Source organism: Dendrobates tinctorius, unplaced genomic scaffold, assembly GCF_039654945.1.
Source record: "Dendrobates tinctorius isolate UK_male_01 unplaced genomic scaffold, ASM3965494v1 ptg000111l, whole genome shotgun sequence".
NCBI lineage: Eukaryota > Metazoa > Chordata > Amphibia > Anura > Dendrobatidae > Dendrobates > Dendrobates tinctorius.
The window spans coordinates 39207166-39227091 of NW_027361779.1; the positions used below are offsets into that span (position 1 = coordinate 39207166).

The following is a 19926-nucleotide window of genomic DNA, read 5'->3' on the forward strand; positions in this document are numbered from 1 at the left end:
CTGGAGATGTGATCACCTTCATACAAGGGGCACAACCTAGTAGAGCGGCTGTTATCAGGTACATAGGTGATCACCTTCATACATGTTAGGTACACAGCTTTGTAGACCGGCTGTCAACAGCCACATAGGTCTTGCAGAGGTGATCAGTTCCTACATGGCAGGGACACAGCCTTGTCCTTGGCTTGGAATTCTCTACAATGTGCAGCCGGCCTGTTTCACACATCAGTTTTTTTCTCATCAGTTAAAATCCGCCAAAATGGCAGAAAGCGGATCCGTTGTTAACTGAAGTGAAGCGGTCCAGTTTTTACGGATCCGTTGGCTGAAGAATTTTAAAGGAACCGCAGTCTGGGGACGAGAGAGAGAAAGGAAGTCATCCGTCGGTGGAATTAAAAAATCTCTCTCTTTTTTTTTTCTTTCTCTCTCTCTTTTTTTTTTTCTTTCTCTCTCTCTTTTTTTTTTCTTTCTCTCTCTCTTTTTCTTTCTCTCTCTCTTTTTCTTTCTCTCTCTCTTTTTTTTTCTCTCTCTCTTTTTTTTCTCTCTCTTTTTTTTCTCTCTTTTTTTTCTCTCTCTTTTTTTTCTCTCTTTTTTTTCTCTCTTTTTTTTCTCTCTCTTTTTTTTCTCTCTCTTTTTTTTCTCTCTCTTTTTTTTCTCTCTCTCTCTTTTTTCTCTCTCTTTTTTTCTCTCTCTCTCTTTTTTCTCTCTCTTTTTTTCTCTCTCTTTTTTTCTCTCTCTTTTTTTTTCTCTCTTTTTTCTCTCTTTTTTTTTTCTCTCTTTTTTTTCTCTCTCTTTTTTTTCTCTCTTTTTTTTCTCTCTCTCTTTTTCTTTCTCTCTCTCTTTTTTTTTCTCTCTCTCTTTTTTCTCTCTCTCTTTTTTTTCTCTCTCTTTTTTTTCTCTCCTTTTTTTTCTCTCTCTTTTTCTCTCTCTTTTTCTCTCTCTTTTTCTCTCTCTTTTTTCTCTCTTTTTTCCTCGCTCTCTTTCTCGCTCTCTTTCTCGCTCTCTTTCTCGCTCTCTTTCTCGCTCTCTTTCTCGCTCTCTTTCTCGCTCTCTTTCTCGCTCTCTTTCTCGCTCTCTTTCTCGCTCTCTTTCTCGCTCTCTTTCTCGCTCTCTTTCTCGCTCTCTTTCTCGCTCTCTTTCTCGCTCTCTTTCTCGCTCTCTTTCTCGCTCTCTTTCTCGCTCTCTTTCTCGCTCTCTTTCTCGCTCTCTTTCTCGCTCTCTTTCTCGCTCTCTTTCTCGCTCTCTTTCTCGCTCTCTTTCTCGCTCTCTTTCTCGCTCTCTTTCTCGCTCTCTTTCTCGCTCTCTTTCTCGCTCTCTTTCTCGCTCTCTTTCTCGCTCTCTTTCTCGCTCTCTTTCTCGCTCTCTTTCTCGCTCTCTTTCTCGCTCTCTTTCTCGCTCTCTTTCTCGCTCTCTTTCTCGCTCTCTTTCTCGCTCTCTTTCTCGCTCTCTTTCTCGCTCTCTTTCTCGCTCTCTTTCTCGCTCTCTTTCTCGCTCTCTTTCTCGCTCTCTTTCTCGCTCTCTTTCTCGCTCTCTTTCTCGCTCTCTTTCTCGCTCTCTTTCTCGCTCTCTTTCTCGCTCTCTTTCTCGCTCTCTTTCTCGCTCTCTTTCTCGCTCTCTTTCTCGCTCTCTTTCTCGCTCTCTTTCTCGCTCTCTTTCTCGCTCTCTTTCTCGCTCTCTTTCTCGCTCTCTTTCTCGCTCTCTTTCTCGCTCTCTTTCTCGCTCTCTTTCTCGCTCTCTTTCTCGCTCTCTTTCTCGCTCTCTCGCTCTCTTTCTCGCTCTCTCGCTCTCTTTCTCGCTCTCTTTCTCGCTCTCTCGCTCTCTTTCTCGCTCTCTCGCTCTCTTTCTCGCTCTCTCGCTCTCTTTCTCGCTCTCTCGCTCTCTTTCTCGCTCTCTCGCTCTCTTTCTCGCTCTCTCGCTCTCTTTCTCGCTCTCTCGCTCTCTTTCCCGCTCTCTCGCTCTCTTTCCCGCTCTCTTTCTCGCTCTCTTTCCCGCTCTCTCGCTCTCTTTCCCGCTCTCTCGCTCTCTTTCCCGCTCTCTCGCTCTCTTTCCCGCTCTCTCGCTCTCTTTCCCGCTCTCTCGCTCTCTTTCCCGCTCTCTCGCTCTCTTTCCCGCTCTCTCGCTCTCTTTCCCGCTCTCTCGCTCTCTTTCCCGCTCTCTCGCTCTCTTTCCCGCTCTCTCGCTCTCTTTCCCGCTCTCTCGCTCTCTTTCCCGCTCTCTCGCTCTCTTTCCCGCTCTCTCGCTCTCTTTCCCGCTCTCTCGCTCTCTTTCCCGCTCTCTCGCTCTCTTTCCCGCTCTCTCGCTCTCTTTCTCGCTCTCGCTCTCTCTTTCTCGCTCTCGCTCTCTCTTTCTCGCTCTCGCTCTCGCTCTCTCTTTCTCGCTCTCGCTCTCTCTTTCTCGCTCTCGCTCTCTCTTTCTCGCTCTCGCTCTCTCTTTCTCGCTCTCTCTTTCTCGCTCTCGCTCTCTCTTTCTCGCTCTCGCTCTTTCTCGCTCTTTCTCGCTCTCGCTCTTTCTCGCTCTCGCTCTTTCTCGCTCTCGCTCTTTCTCGCTCTCGCTCTTTCTCGCTCTCGCTCTCTCTCGCTCTCGCTCTTTCTCGCTCTTTCTCGCTCTCGCTCTTTCTCGCTCTTTCTCGCTCTCGCTCTTTCTCGCTCTCGCTCTTTCTCGCTCTCGCTCTTTCTCGCTCTCGCTCTTTCTCGCTCTCGCTCTTTCTCGCTCTCGCTCTTTCTCGCTCTCGCTCTTTCTCGCTCTCGCTCTTTCTCGCTCTTTCTCGCTCTCGCTCTTTCTCGCTCTTTCTCGCTCTCGCTCTTTCTCGCTCTTTCTCGCTCTCGCTCTTTCTCGCTCTTTCTCGCTCTCGCTCTTTCTCGCTCTTTCTCGCTCTCGCTCTTTCTCGCTCTTTCTCGCTCTCGCTCTTTCTCGCTCTTTCTCGCTCTCGCTCTTTCTCGCTCTCGCTCTTTCTCGCTCTCGCTCTTTCTCGCTCTTTCTCGCTCTCGCTCTCGTCCCCGGACTGCGGTTCCTTTAAAATTCTTCAGCCAACGGAACCGCCAAAAAACCGGACCGCTGACATCCGTTCACTTCAGTTAACAACGGATCCGCTTTCCGCCATTTTGGCGGATTTTAACTGATGAGAAAAAACTGAAGTTTGAAACAGGCCTTAGAATTGGGTTCACATGATATGTGCGTTGTGATCACTATCAGGACTGATTTGATGGAGCGCGGCTCCTAACAGAGCTGATGTCATCTTTCTGTATCTAGAAGAAACTAACCATAGCATGCCTAGGCACACGATTCTTGTTGCATTGCTTGGAGTGCCGTTGATTATTTTCTGTATTTGGGTGGATTCCCAGTGACGTCAGCACCCTTACTGACCTGTTGTGCCCAACCATATTTGGTGATATTTCTATATCTATTCTGCACTCTTTACACCATATTGTGCCCTTATTCTCCTGAAACAAGTCAGCGTGGTCTTCAGTTCTGTGTGACATGAGGATTTATATCTGCAATATGCAAAAAAAAACACCCGATCCAAAACTCTAATGTGATCTGTAGGACACAGCAAACCCTACTGTAAATTGGCGGACTATTACTAATCCTGGCCATGTATTAGCACATTTTTTGGGGATGTTGAACTTCCTGTAGACACCTAATATTCTCCAGTAGGATTGTCCTGGGACATAAGTTATTTGGTCGTGTTGCAAATGGACAACGATTGAATTTGCGAATATACTTTTTTATTATGAATTGGGCACTGATGGAGAAGGAGTTAGCCAGTAGCCAGCCCCCTTCATCACATATCCATTGTCTCAAAGGTAGTGTGGTAGTCGGGTTCCTGGACCACATTACGAGCACTGAAATCAGAACCGCAGTGCAGCTTTCATAAACAAAGTTCAATTTTCTGTTTTGGAAACATCCAAATCACTTTTTATGTCCCCAGATTACCCCCTTTAATCATTTCTGCTAGGTGGTCTATTAATGCCTACTAGATGGTGGCCCGATTCTAAAGCATCGGGTATTCAGGCTAGCACCGGTCATCTCCCGGCTGCGTCGCCGTGCGGCAGGAGATGACCCGCGGCTAGCGCCGCAGATCTCTTGATGGTAAGGGTGGCCTGTGTCGTTCGAATTCCGCGCCAATTCGTGGCCGGACTGCGCTTGTCGCTGATTGGTCGCTGTCAGATTCTTACATTAGAATGTGAAGTGTATACCAATATTTATAGATAATGACTACGTCCGACCATATGGTCCATGTTTGGTTTATCCATGTAATACTTCCTTTGTGAATAGACTAGCAGAGATTTTTTGGAAAGTATATTTTACGTTGTATATGTCTTTTTATTTTTGCCTTCTTTTACATGGCTTCTATTAAGGCTTCATTCATACAGTCATGTGACATGAAAGTGTGCTGTCTGCTTCTTGTCTTGGACAGCTCACGGACCCATAGAGTTTCATGGAATCGTTATTAGTGATGGGTGAGCTTGCTTGGCACTGCTCGATACACGAACCAGTATCGGGGTGCTCGATCGAGTATAGAGCAGTGCCAAGTGTCGCGTGGTGCGCGAGTCCCTGTAAGAACCTCATTTGAACCATCTGAGCCGTGTTCCTCACTGAAGTGGGGTATTCACCTGCTGGGACTCCTGTCAGCCGGACTCTGTGAGCTGTAGAAGTCAAGAGAGACCGCGTCCTCCGGAAAAATGCTCGAGTTTCACGTTCACTTCCATTGTACTTGGTACTTCAGTGGAGCACGTTCGAGCGTCCGACCTGCTCGGTTCCAATACCGAACACTCGAGCATTTTGGTGCTCGATCATCACTAATCTTTACTCGTAGGTATGTGGGCTACTCTAAGCAGGTCTTGTTCTGATGCGTGTTTGTGGATCAGAATTGGCTTTTCAAATCTATGGGGAAACAGAGATGTAAATTGGAAGCTTCTGGCTTGTATCCTTGTCTCACAGACCTCTTGTAAAATGATCAGTTTGGATAAATACATGATGTTCCAGGGTTTCTGTTGTGTGTGTTTTTTTTTTTTTTTTTTACATTCCTTCAGTGAAAAAAACACACACAGGAAATACAGATGAGACATGAGAAAAGAACGGTCCGTTTATCACGGATGGTAAAAATCACACGTGTGAAGATAGCCTAAAGCTGACCACAAACATTAGACTGTTGTTATCCGATCGATTCTTTCGGCTGCTCGGTTGGCTGAACATCATCTCGGCCCATATACAGAAGCGCTGGCGGCCTATATAAGGGAGAAAAATGCGATAGGAGGTCCGAAATCAGACATATGCTGTCAACATTTCCCCTGACTATCATAGAATCATGGAATGGTAGAGTTGGAAGGGGCCTCCTGGGTCATCTGGTTGAACCCCCTGCTCAAAGCAGGATTCACTAAATCATCCCAGACAGATGTCTGTCCAGCCTCTGTTTGAAGACTTCCATGGAAGGAGAACTCGCCACCTCTCATGGCAGACTGTTCCTCTCATTGATCACCTTGTCAAAAAGTTTTTTATAATACAGTTAGGTCCATATATATTTGGACAGAGACAACATTTTTCTAATTTTGGTTCTAGACATTACCACAATGAATTTGAACCCCTTTACTCCCAAGGGTGGTTTGCGCGTTAACTCCCGGGCCAATTTTTACAATTCTGACCACTGTCCCTTTACGAGGTAATAACTCTGGAACACTTCCATGGATCCCGGTGATTCTGACATTGTTTTCTCGTGACATATTGTACTTCATGTTAGTTGTAAAATTTCATTCAAATAACTTAGTTTATTTGTGAAAAAACGGAAAATTTTGAAAATTTCGCCATTTTCCAACTTTGAATTTTTATGCTCTTAAATCACAGAGATACGGCACACGAAAAACTTAATAAGTAACATTTCCCACATGTTTACTTTACATCAGCACAATTTGGGAACCAAAATTTTTTTTTTTTTAGGAAGTTTTATAAGGGTTAAAAGTTGACCAGTGATTTCTCATTTTTTACAACACCATTTTATTTTTACGGACCACATCACACTTGAAGTCACTTTGAGGGGTCTATATGATAGAAAATACCCAAAAGTGACACCATTCTAAAAACTGCACCCCTCAAGGTGCCCAAAACCAGATTCAAGATGTTTATTCACCCTTCAGGTGCTTCACAGGAATTTTTTGAATGTTTAAAAAAAAATGAACATTTAACTTTTTTTCACAAAAAAATTACTTCAGGTTCAATTTTTTTTATTGTACCAAGGGTAACAGGAGAAATTGGACTGGGAAAGTTATTGTGCAATTTGTCCTGAGTACGCAGATACCTGATATGTGAGGGGGGAACCACTGTTTGGGCGCATGGCAGAGCACGGAAGGGAAGGAGCGCCGTTTGACTTTTTCACTGCAAAATTGGCTGGAATTCAGATCGGATGCCATGTCACGTTTGGAGAGTTCCTGATGTGCCGAAACAGTGGAAACTCCCCACAAGTGACCCAATTTTGGAAACTAGACCCCCCAAGGAATTTATCTAGATATGTGGTGAGCACTTTGAACCCCCAAGGGCTTCACAGAACTTTATAATGTACAGCCGTACAATTAAAAAATCATATTTTTTCCACAGAAATGATCTTTTTACCCCCAATTGTTATTATCCCAAGAGTAACAGGACCCCAAAAGTTATTGTGCAATTTGTCCTGAGTACGCTGATACCCCATATATGGGGGTAAACCACTATTTGGGCGCATGGCAGAGCTCGGAAGGGAAGCAGCGCCATTTGACGTTTTTGGCTGGAATTGAGATCGGACGCCATGTCGCGTTTGGAAAGCCCCTGATGTGCCCAAACAGTGGAAACCCCCCAATTCTAACTCCAACCCTAACCCCAACACACCCCTATCCCTAATGGGAAAATGGAAATAAATACATTTTCTTTTAATTTTATTATTTTTCCCTAACTAAGGGGGTGATAACAGGGGGTTTGATTTACTATTTATGGCGGCTTTTTATTTTTGGCAACTGTCGCACGCTAAAAGACGCTTTTTATTGTAAAAATAGTTTTTGCATCACCATATTGAGAGCTATAATTTTTCCGTATTTTGACCCACCGAGTCATATGGGATCTTATTTTATGCGGTACGAGTTGACGTTTTTATTGGTACCATTTTCGGGCATGTGACTTTTTTTATCGCTTTGTATTCCGATTTTTGGGACGCAGAATGAACATGAACCAGCGTTTCATGAATTTCTTTTGGGGGGTGCATTTACACCGTTCCGTGTGCAGTAAAATTGATAAAGTGGTTTTATTCTTTGGGTCAGTACGGTTACAGCGATACCTCATTTATGTCTTTTTTTATGTTTTGGCGCTTTTATGCAATGAAAACAATTTTAAATAAAAAATAATTATTTTTGTAACGCTTTATTCTGCGAGCTATAACTTTTTTCGCTGATGATGCTGTGTGACGGCTCGTTTTTTTGCTGGACAAGATGACGTTTTCAGCGGTACCATGGATATTTATATCCGTCTTTTTGATCGCGCGTTATTGCACTTTTTGTTCGGCGGTATGATGATAAAGCTTTATTTTTTGCTTCGTTTTTTTTAATTTTTTATGGGGTTCAATAAAGGGGTTAACTAGTGGGACAGTTTTATAGGGCGGGTCATTACGGATGCGGCGATACCAAATATGTGTACTTTTATTGTGTTTTTTTTTTTTTTCAAAAAATGGATTTATTAGGGAATTTTTTTTTTTTTTCATTTAGCGATTTTTTTTTTTTTTTTTTTTTTTATAAATTATTTTTACACTTTTTTTTTACTTTATTACAATGGCGATCAGTCACAGGCAGTGCTGCAGGCTTCCTCATGCCGGCGCTTTGCAGGCACGAGGATGCCGCCTCCCTGCAGGCCCCCGAAGGTCCCCACTGCCATTTTGGATTCGGGGACCTGCAGGGAAGGAGACCCCCACGCTGCTGTGGGGTCTCAGGGAAGCACGGAGGGAGCCCCCTCCCGATGCTTCCCTAAACCCCCGGTACACTGCGATCGTGTTTGATCGCAGTGTGCCAGGGGTTAACGTGTCGGGGGCGGTCTGTGACCGCCCCTGACACATAGTGCCGGGTGTCAGCTCTGATAATCATCTGACACCCGGCTGCGATCAGCTGCGCTAGACGTACTATTCCGTCCTTGGGACTTAGGTCCCAGGTCACATGGACGGAATAGTATGTCTAATGTAGGAAAGGGGTTAAACAAAACAATTCAGATGCAGTTGAAGTTCAGACTTTCAGCTTTCATTTGAGGGTATCCACATTAAAATTGGATGAAGGGTTTAGGAGTTTCAGCTCCTTAATATGAACCACCCTGTTTTTAAAGGGATCAAAAGTAATTGGACAGATTAAATAATTGTAACTAAAATGTTCATTTCTAGTACTTGGTTGAAAACACTTTGTTGGCAATGACTGCCTGAAGTCTTGAACTCATGGACATCACCAGACGCTGTTTCCTCCTTTTTGATGCTCTGCCAGGCCTTCACTGCGGTGGTTTTCAGTTGCTGTTTGTTTGTGGGCCTTTCTGTCTGAAGTTTAGTCTTTAGCAAGTGAAATGCATGCTCAATTGGGTTGAGATCAGGTGACTGACTTGGCCATTCAAGAATATTCCACTTCTTTGCTTTAATAAACTCCTGGGTTGCTTTGGCTTTATGTTTTGGGTCATTGTCCAGCTGTAGTAAGAAACAACGACCAATCAGTTTGGCTGCATTTGGCTGGATCTGAGAACACAGTATGGCTCTGAATACCTCAGAATTCATTCGGCTGCTTCTGTCCTGTGTCACATCATCAATAAACACTAGTGACCCAGTGCCACTGGCAGCCATGCATGCCCAAGCCATCACACTGCCTCCGCCGTGTTTTACAGATGTGGTATGCTTTGGATCATGAGCTGTACCACGCCTTCGCCATACTTTTCTCTTTCCATCATTCTGGTAGAGGTTGATCTTGGTTTCATCTGTCCAAAGAATGTTCTTCCAGAACTGTGCTGGCTTTTTTAGATGTTTTTTAGCAAAGTCCAGTCTAGCCTTTTTATTCTTGATGCTTATGAGTGGCTTGCACCGTGCAGTGAACCCTCTGTATTTACTTTCATGCAGTCTTCTCTTTATGGTAGATTTGGATATTGATACGCCTACCTCCTGGAGAGTGTTGTTCACTTGGTTGGCTGTTGTGAAGCGATTTCTCTTCACCATGGAGATTATTCTGCGATCATCCACCACTGCTGTCTTCAGTGGGCGCCCGGGTCTTTTTGCATTGATGAGTTCACCAGTGCTTCCTTTCTTTCTCAGGATGTACCAAACTGTAGATTTTGCCACTCCTAATGTTGTAGCAATTTCTCGGATGGGTTTTTTCTGTTTTTGCAGCTTAAGGATGGCTTGTTTCACTTGCATGGAGAGCTCCTTTGACCGCATGTTTCCTTCACAGCAAAACCTTCCAAATGCAAACACCACACCTCAAATCAACTCCAGGCCTTTTATCTGCTTAATGGAGAATGACATAACGAAGGGATTGCCCACACCTGTCCATGAAATAGCCTTGGAGTCAATTGTCCAATTACTTTTGGACCCTTTAAAAACAGTGTGGCACATGTTAAGGAGCTGAAACTCCTAAACCCTTCATCCAATTTTAATGTGGATACCCTCAAATGAAAGCTGAAAGTCTGAACTTCAACTGCATCTGAATTGTTTTGTTTAAAATTCATTGTGGTAATGTCTAGAACCAAAATTAGAAAAATGTTGTCTCTGTCCAATTATATATGGACCTAACTGTATCTAATCTGTGTCTCCTCCCATTCAGTTTCATCCCATTGCTTCTAGTCTTTCCTTGTGCAAATGAGAATAAAGATGATCCTTCTACAATGTGACAGCCCTTGAGATATTTGTAGACAGCTATTAAGTCTCCTCTCAGTCTTCTTTTTTGCGAGCTAAACATTCCCAAATCTTTTTTAAAATGTATGTATGACATTTTGGTTCCATACACATTGGCTGTATTATGGCTTCTGGCATGAATTGTAGATTAGGTAACAATGACCATTGGGCGCCAGATCTTAGATTACAAAGTTCTCTCTTGATCTCCAAGCACTGGATCCAGCCCTGTCGTTGTTGCTCAGTATACAGTGCTGATGGTGTATTTACACTGCACAATTACCTGAACAAGCACCCATAGGAACTCTTATGTTATGATAACCTGGCAATTGAAATAGGTTGGCAATCACTCGATGAATGAGCAAAACCGCTCGATCGTTGGGTGAAATGATCTTTAGTGATGCACAAAAGCTCATCATCCTTAGCAGCATATTGTCCTGTGTAAACAGACCCTGTGCTCCTGAGAAAAATGGCAGATAATACAGACTGAAGAATCTTTAGTCGATCATTTGGTACACATATGAAGCTTGGTCTGCCTGTGTAAACAGGCTAGTGATTGACTGCTAACCAGCTAACATATACCCGTTTTGCGGTAGTATAGAGCAGCGCCTCGCGCAGTATAAATGGCCTATGAGTCTTTATATAGCCTGTACATGAGCTACCGGTGTCCTCTGCTAGTGATGTAGCTTCTTGTAGTCTTGTAATGAACCTACCTGCATCCATTTTTTGCTCTTACTAATTATTCATGCCTTTTTTTCTCCCACACAGGGGGACCCTGCAATCATGGAAATTTAAAGGAAAGTGACGTTCTCGGAGTGGGGGGGTGGACCCCCTCCCTCTGCCCCATCTGCCTTCTCTCCCTTGTTGCAGGACTAATGGCAGGAACTTAATAAAGGACTATATTTCAGAGATTTATTTTTGTATACACGTGGGCTCGGGGACAGTTTATATGGATATTTATAATTAACATTATAGTGCCAAAGGGGAACCTTTTGTTGTCCGCCTGAGACTCACTTTTTGGATTTTTTTTTTTTTTCCCGGTACATTGTGAAGGAGTTCTTAGCATTGACGTGCACTAAGTATGGATGTGGTTTGGCCAGAATGTACCACGCGCTGCCGCTCACTTCAGCATGCGCTGGATGTCATCTCTGTGGTCACCAGAGGAAGTGAGCAGCAAATCAAGGCCTTCCTCTCGTCTTATTGCTGCAACGCTACTACCCTGAAGGATGATTTGGGGCGCAATGTGGGTCATATTTCCGCATCCTGTGGTAAGAAGGCCGTCCTGGATTGGCTCGTTGCCAAAGGGGTAGATCTGTCTGTCAAAGACAAAGAATCTGGATGGACAGCATTACATAGAAGTATCTTCTACGGCCATATCGATTGTTCACTGACACTATTAAAGGTAAGCCGGTCAGGGTGGAAATGGTAGTCGGGCTCAACCATGTATCGGAGGAATTGGCTACGACCCCGCTACAGGTCCTCTGCCTTTGGCAGTGAAATCTTGGACATCTGGCATATTCGTGGCACTTATGCATCACTGTCATGCACAGTAATTGGAATTGTGGCAATAAATTTCACGATAGACTCCCTTTAAATTACTTGTCAGAAGTGACGTCTGCCATGTTGAAGCCCGCTAAATGCCAACGTCGTTCTTGGCAGCAGGAGATGACACCTGATGTGAATGGAGCTAGCTCTGATTGCATCAGTTAGTGTTGGGGGTTCAGACCGTCTGTATAGAGTAGGCTCACCTCACCCTGCTACATACAGTGTCATCACACGGCTCTGTAAGGCTAGGTTCACACTTGTTTTTGCGGCTTTTTTAGGCAAATTTCCAGCTGCCTTTCACAGTACCAGCAAAACCTATGAGATGTCACAAATCTCATGCACACACACACACTTTTTTTCCTGACTTTTGTCAAAGAGCTTGTTTTTAGCAAGAATGCAGCTTGTCACTTCTTTACCGTTTTTTGCCGCGTTTTTCATCCATTGTGTGAACAATGTGTGTGGATGAGATTTCTGAAATCACCTAGACTTTGCTAGTACTGTGAATTGCAGCTGAAAATTTGCATTAAAAAAATTCTGCGAAAACGAAAGTATCAGGTTTTGCTGCGTTTTTGGTGCCAAAACCTAATGAACTTGAATTAGTTTTTTTTTTTTTCAAAGCACAAAACTTTATCAACATACATAGAAGCCAAATGTATCCTGACAAAAACACAGTAAAAAAAAAAAAACACCAAAAACTAAGCAAAACCTGCTTTTTGTAAACAGCTAAACTTGGCATGGTGACGGAAACACAGCAAAAATGCAAAGTGTGAACATAGCCTAAATGTACTGCAGCCATCACTAGGGCTTTAAAGGCAGTATTAAAACGGCATAGCCACTCCTATTCTCTGTATTCTGCATTAAGCAGTCAATGACCCAGATTTCATAAATAGGCGTTGATAATAGGAAGCTATGAAGTTCAGACCCATAGGCTTGCAGTGAGTGCGTGCATTGTGGTCCGTACGCGGACTTCTGAACGAGGCCTTATGCTGGATTCGCACACAGCTTTATTTTTGGCCTATGCTGGGGTGTTTTGATTTTTTATCTGACTTTTTGCAGCCTGTTTTTTTTTTTTTCCCCCCCCCCCAAAATGCAGCAGGCTTTAGGGTATGGCTTCTTTCTTCTCTGATAATTATACCTATAGGCTTCTCTATAAGACATGAAAAACGCTGAGAGAACATTGAGTGAAGCAGTCCAAACATTCTTGCTATGGCATTCATTGTGCATATATAGCGGATATGGCAGACATTTCATGGCATCATCCTCGAATGTACATTTCAATACCACTATTGCTACTCCATTTAGTGAAATCTGCTGTCGTCATACATAACTCCACAGCAGAGAATCTACGTGTGGCCAGAGGGAAGAAAACCATTGTGGTACATGCACATATGGCAAAATTGTGTGAATATCTTCAGAATAGAAAAATTGCAGAAATTTTATGTGAGTTCCACTTTGAGCATTTCTACAACATACTGGGAGCATCCCACAATGTGAGGTTTTTGTTAATTTGAGAATTCTGGATTCCTTTGCCAGAGAGCAGTGCTTTGTGGGTGCTCCAAGTGTTCGGCTGAGCTGTGTATACGAGTCTCTGTAGGGTGCAGCTAATCTGTATACAGGTGACAGGAGCAGCAGAGCTGTGAATACTAGTGTCTGTAGGGTGCAGATAAGCTGTATACAGGTGACAGGAGCAGCAGAGCTGGGTATACGGGTGTCTCTAGGGTGCAGATAACCAGTATACAGGTGACAGGAGCAGCAGAGCTGTGAATACTAGTGTCTGTAGGGTGCAGATAACCAGTATACAGGTGACAGGAGCAGCAGAGCTGTGAATACTAGTGTCTGTAGGGTGCAGATAAGCTGTATACAGGTGACAGGAGCAGCAGAGCTGGGTATACGGGTGTCTCTAGGGTGCAGATAACCAGTATACAGGTGACAGGAGCAGCAGAGCTGTGAATACTAGTGTCTGTAGGGTGCAGATAAGCTGTATACAGGTGACAGGAGCAGCAGCGCTGTGTATACGAGTGTCTGCAGAGTGCAGATAACCAATATACAGGTGACAGGAGCAGCAGAGCTGTGTATGCAAATGTCTGCAGGGTGCTGATAACCTGTATACAGGTGACAGGAGCAGCATAGCTGTGTCTGCAGGGTGCAAGTAAGCTGTATACAGGTGACAGGAGCAGCAGAGCTGTGTATACGAGTGTCTGCAGGGTGCAGATAAGCTGTATACAGGTGACAGGAGCAGCAGAGCTGTGTATACGCGTATCTGCAGTGTGCAGATAAGCTGTATAGAGGTGACAGGAGCAGCAGAGCTGTGTATACGAATGTCTCCAGGGTACAGATAAGCTGTATACAGGTGACAGGAGCAGCAGATCTGTGTATATGACTGCAGGGTGCAGATAACCTGTATACAGGTGACAGGAGCAGCAGATCTGTGTATATGACTGCAGTGTGCAGATAAGCTGTATAGAGGTGACAGGAGCAGCAGAGCTGTGTATACGAGTGTCTCCAGGGTACAGATAAGCTGTATACAGGTGACAGAAGCAGCATAGCTGTGTCTGCAGGGTGCAAGTAAGCTGTAGTGACAGGAGCAGCAGAGCTGTATATACGAGTGTTTGCAGGGTGCAGATAAACTGTATACAGGTGACAGGAGCAGCAGAGAGGTGTATACGAGTGTCTTCAGGGTGCAGATAAGCTGTATACAGGTGACAGGAGCAGCAGAGAGGTGTATACGAGTGTCTTCAGGGTGCAGATAAGCTGTATACAGGTGACAGGAGCAGCAGAGAGGTGTATACGAGTGTCTTCAGGGTGCAGATAAGCTGTATACAGGTGACAGGAGCAGCAGAGCTGTGCAATGCAAAGTTACTTAACGTGAAAGGGTTATTCGCAGAGTTAGGCTGTGTGCACACGATGCAGATTTGCAGCGGTTCCGCAGCGAATTTTACCGCGCAGAAACGTTGCATATCCGCATTGTGATGTACAGTACCATTAAAAGCAATGAAAAAAAAAACCGCTGTGCAGACGCCGCAGCATGTTACTTCTTTTGTGCGGTTTTCTATCTCCCCTGTCACCAAATCCGCAGGGGGAAAACCGCAATGGAAAACTGCACAAAAACCGCGTGAAAAATGGAAGAAATCCGCAGGAAAAATGCAGGTCATTTGACCTGCGGTTTTCTTCCATTCTGCACGGAAAAATCCGCAGGGCCAAAAAGTATGTCTGCACTCAGCCTTACGATGTTATCCGCTGTCCTTGGAGAAGGGGTAAGTGACCGCTAGCGATAATGAGAACAGGGCACTACGTAGTCCCTGTTTTGAATAGATCAGAGGTGCGCATACTTTACTTCCATTCCAGTCATTGACTGTTACTACCTGAAATAGCCGGGTGCTGTACTCTGCTTTTTTGGGCAGTCCCATAGATAATGACGGGGAATAGGCAGAGTCCAGTTCATGGGGGTTGATATGTGATAATATTCTACTTTAAGTATTCTTTTAAATGTTGTTCCTCATGAAAAAACATTTTCCATCACTTTACCTTTTGTGAACTTCATTCACACATGTGAATTTCAGCCCTCTAAAGCTATGTTCCCACAATGCGCTTTTGGTGAGTTTTTCATGTCTCAGATTTTCTGCACCATTTCCACACCCATTAAGGCTATGTGTGCACGTTGCATATTTGATGCATATTTTTCCTTGCGTGAAGGGAATCTGTCACCCGCCAGGATGTATATGATCTATTAATACAGGTAATAGAAGTGCTACACTAGTCCTACCTGTATGCCTCATATTTTAATGCTGAGAAATGTTACATTCTTTCTTTATGTTAATGATTTCTTCCAGGCTTCGGGGCATGCGGTGCCATTGAAGAAATTCCTGCCCCCTGTCCTCACTACAATACTAACCCCTTCCATGCATGTCAGTTATGGAATCCTGCGCCCTGCACTCCCTCCACAATACATTTCTCATCCTCCCTTCTTCATGTGGTGCACTCAGGGATCTTCTGCACAGGTGCCGGTGACTTCCGCTCCTGTGACCTCCTGCATGCATTCTGATAATATGCTCTCCCCACTTCCTCCCTGCATAGTCATCGCTATGTATACATGGTTCCTAGCCATGACTGTGCAGTGAGGAAGTGGGGAGAGCATCTTATCGGTGCTACACCGGAGGTCACAGTGGTTCTCCGACGCCTGTGCAGAAGATCCCTGAGTGCAGTGCACACAGAAGAGAGGATGAGGTATGTATTTCTGAGGGAGTGCAGGGCGCAGCATTCTGGGGCCGTAATTGATGCTGATGGGAGGGGGTAGTATTGTAATGAGGACAGGGGGCAGGGATGTCTATCAGGCATCGCACGCCTCGGAGCCTGGAAGAAATCATTAACATAAAGAGAGAATATAACTTTTCTCCACAACTAGACCATTAATATGGGGCATACAGGTAGGACTAGTGTAACTCTTCTATTACCTGTATGCCCATATTAATAGGTCATAATACATCCTGGGGGGGACAGATTCCTTTTAAGTAAAATAGGTTGCTTGCTATTTTTCAAAAATATGCAGTATAAATAATAATAATAATTTTATTTCTATAGTGCCGACATATTCCGCAGCACTTTACATTTCAGAGGGGATTTGTACAGACAATAGACATTACAGCATAACAATAATCACATAGATTATAACAAATACCAAGAGGAATGAGGGCCCTGCTCGCAAGCTTACAGTCTATGAGGAAAGAGGTAGACACGAAAGGTGGGTGCTAACAGTTGCCCTGATTGTATAAAAAAAAAAACTCACTAAAAACTCATTGTGGGAACTTAGCCTAGGGGGCTAAAGGATTGGTGCATATTTTATGGAAAGCTCCCCCATATAGCTCTAGTCCTGTGTGTAATCAAGTCTCCGTATAAAATGCACCTCCTTTGTGATAGTCTCAGGGTTCTGTTTGATGCACAGAGAGCATCATGAAGACCAAGGAACACAACAGGCAGGTCCGTGATACTGTTGTGGAGAAGTTTAAAGCCGGATTTGGACGCAAAATTATTTCCGAAACTTTAAACATCCCAAGGAGCACTGTGCAAGCGATCATATTGAAATGGAAGGAGTATCATACCACTGCAAATCTACCAAGACCCGGCCGTCCCTTTAAACTTTCATCTCAAACAAGGAGAAGACTGATCAGAGATGCAGCCAAGAGGCCCATGATCACTCTGGATGAACTGCAGAGATCTACAGCTGAGGTGAGGCAGTCTGTCCATAAGACAACAATTAGTCGTACACTGCACAAATCTGGCCTTTATGGAAAAGTGGCAAGATGAAAGCAATTCCATAAAAAGTGTCATTTAAAGTTTGCAACAAGCCACCTGGGAGACACACCAAACATGTGGAAGAAGGTGCTCTGGTCAGATGAAACCAAAATCGAACTTTTTGGCAACAATGCCAAACGTTATGTTTGGCTTAAAAGCAACACAGCTCATCACCCTGAACACACCATCCCCACTGTCAAACATGGTGGTGACAGCATCATGGTTTGGGCCTGCTTTTCTTCAGCAGGGACAGGGAAGATGGTTAAAATTGATGGGAAGATGGATGGAGCCCTATCCTGGATCTCATCATACCTAACAGACCGGACATTCAGCATCTCCCACTCACACACCACCTCCTCACCTCGCCCCCTATCTGTCGGAGTCCCACAAGCCTCAGTCCTTGGGCCCCTGCTGTTCTCCATTTACACCTTTGGCCTGGGACAGCTCATAGAATCTCATGGCTATCAGTATCATCTCTACGCTGATGACACACAGATCTACATCTCTGGACCAGATATCACCTCCCTACTAACCAGAATCCCTCAATGTCTGTCCACTATTTCATCCTTCTTCTCTGCTAGATTTCTGAAACTCAACATGGACAAAACAGAATTCATCATCTTTCCCCCATCTCGTGACCCCCCCTACGAACCTATCAATTACAATAAATGACTGCCCACTCTCCCCAGTCCCACAAGCTCGCTGCCTCTGAGTAATCCTTGACGCTGATCTCTCCTTCTAACCACATATCCAAGCCCTTTCCACTTCCTGCCGACTTCAACTCAAAAATATTTCACTAATCCGTTCATTCCTCACCCAAGAATCTGCAAAAACCCTGGTCCATGCCCTCATCATCTCCCGCCTTGACTGCTGCAACCGCCTGCTCTGTGGCCTCCCCTCAAACACTCTCGCACCCCTCCAATCTATTCTAAACTCTGCTGCCCGACTAATCCACCTGTCACCCCACTATTCCCCAGCTTCTCCACTCTGTCAATCCCTTCACTGGCTCCCCATTGTCCAGAGACTCCATTACAAAACCCTAACCATGACATACAAAGCCATCGACAACCTGTCTCCTCCATACATCTGTGACCTCGTCTCCCGGTACTTTCCCGCACGCAACCTCCGATCCTCACAAGATCTCCTTCTCTACTCCCCTCTTATCTCCTCTTCCCACAATCGCATACAAGATTTCTCTCGCGCATCACCCCTACTCTGGAACTCTCTACCACAACATATCAGACTCTCACCTACCATCGAAACCTTCAAAAAGAGCCTGAAGACCCACCTCTTCCGACAAGCCTATAACCTGCAGTAACCACCGATCGACCAAACCGCTGCACGACCAGCTCTACCCTCGCCTACTGTATCCTCATCCATCCCCTGTAGATTGTGAGCCCTCACGGGCAGGGTCCTCTCTCCTCCTGTACCAGTTATGACTTGTATTGTTTAAGATTATTGTACTTGTTTTTATTATGTATACCCCTCCTTACATGTAAAGCGCCATGGAATAAATGGCGCTATAACAATAAATAATAATAATAATAATAATAATAATGGAGCCAAATACAGGACCATTCTTGAAGAAAACCTGTTGGAGTCTGCAAAAGACCTGAGACTGGGACGAAGATTTGTCTTCCAACAAGACAATGATCCCAAACATAAAGCAAAATCTACAATGGAATGGTTCACAAATAAACGTATCCAGGAGTTAGAATGGCCAAGTCAAAGTCCAGACCTGAATCCAATCGAGAATCTGTTCCCAATTGTGTTCCACTTGTTGATTCTTCACCAAAAAATTACATTTGGTATCTTTGTTTGAAGCATGATATGTGGAAAAAGGTTGAAAAGTTCAAGGGGGCCGAATACTTTTGCAATGCACTGTATATTATGATTGTGGGGCTGTGCACTGTCATGGCAGTTTAACCTGCACTTGATGGTGGGGCTGTTTGTTCTCGTATAATAATGGTGTGAAAAATATAACATTAAGCCATGCTATATTAATGTATTATAAAGTATCACTTGTACTGTATTGTGAGTTGTGTGAGACATGAATGCTTATAAGCAGGGCTGTGTACATACAGCTGGACTGATGTGTCCTACTGATGCATACAAGTAACATGGTCAGCACGGTGGCTCAGTGGTTAGCACTGTCACTTTGCAGTGCTGGGGTCCTGGGTGCAAATCCCACCAAGGACAACATCTGCAAGGAGCTTGTTCTCCCCATGTTTGCGTGGGTTTCCTCCGGGTTCTCCGGTTTCCTCCCACATCCCAAAGACATACTGATTGTGAGCCCCATTGGAGACAGTGATGATAATGTATGCAAAATCTGTAAAGCACTGCGGAATATGTTGGCGCTATATAAATAAAAAGGTTATTATGTTGAATTGGGACAACCGTATAAATCAGACCGAGATCAAACTGTAGTGCATGAACTGGCTGGTGGGTCATATATGTTATTTACAGTGCCATGTAAAAGTTTGGGCACCCCTGGTCAGAATCACTGTTATTGTGACAGGTAAGCAAGTTGAAGATGAAATGATCTCTAAAGGACCTAAAGTTAAAGATGGGACATTTCCTTTGTATTCCAGGGAAAAATATATATTAAATTACAAAAAGGAAAATGGGCCCATGCAAAAGTTTGGTAGCACCCTCCTTTTTTAAAGTAAACCAGCCACAGCTTGTAAATGCTTTTTGTAGCCAGACAAGAGTCTTTCAATTCTTGTTTAAGGGATTTTCATCCGTTCTTCCTTGAAAAATTCTACCAGTTCTGTGAGGCCGGGTGCCCACAATCTGGAACTTGCAGCACTTTGGACGCCTAAGGCTAGTTTCACACTAGCATATGGCCAAGGTGTGGAGGGCTGCGGGCTTCCTCCGTGAAGCTCCGCTCCTCCGTGAAGCTCCGCTCCTCCGGTCAGCTCCGCCTCTGTCGGCATGCGGCCTGCGTACCCTATCATTAGGCAGGCAGTGTCGATGAATGCAGATGCCTCCGCATGCGTCTTTTTGACGGTGCGGCGACCTGTGCTAAACGCAGCATGTTACATTTTGGTGCGCTCGCCGCACAGTCAAAAAGACGCATGTGGAGGCATCTGCATTCATCGGCACTGCCTGCGTACCTAATGCTAAAGACAGGGTACGCAGGCCGCATGCCGACAGAGGTGGAGCTGACTGGAGAAGGTGCGGCCGGGGGCGGAGCTTCACGGAGGATGCCCGCATCCCTCCGTAGCTCCTCCATA

At 44.6% G+C, this 19926-nt stretch overlaps 1 protein-coding gene across 3 annotated transcripts in view; it reads left to right on the plus strand.

The window, feature by feature from the left end:
- IBTK (inhibitor of Bruton tyrosine kinase) overlaps positions 1 to 19926 on the plus strand; it is a 125962-nt gene that overhangs the window by 3487 nt on the left and 102549 nt on the right. For all 3 annotated transcript variants that reach the window (XM_073589680.1, XM_073589678.1, XM_073589679.1), the window contains exon 2: positions 10625 to 11258. In XM_073589680.1, the coding sequence (XP_073445781.1) occupies positions 10938 to 11258 (321 nt within the window). In that variant the 5' untranslated portion in view covers positions 10625 to 10937. The remainder of the gene's footprint in view (positions 1 to 10624; positions 11259 to 19926) is intronic.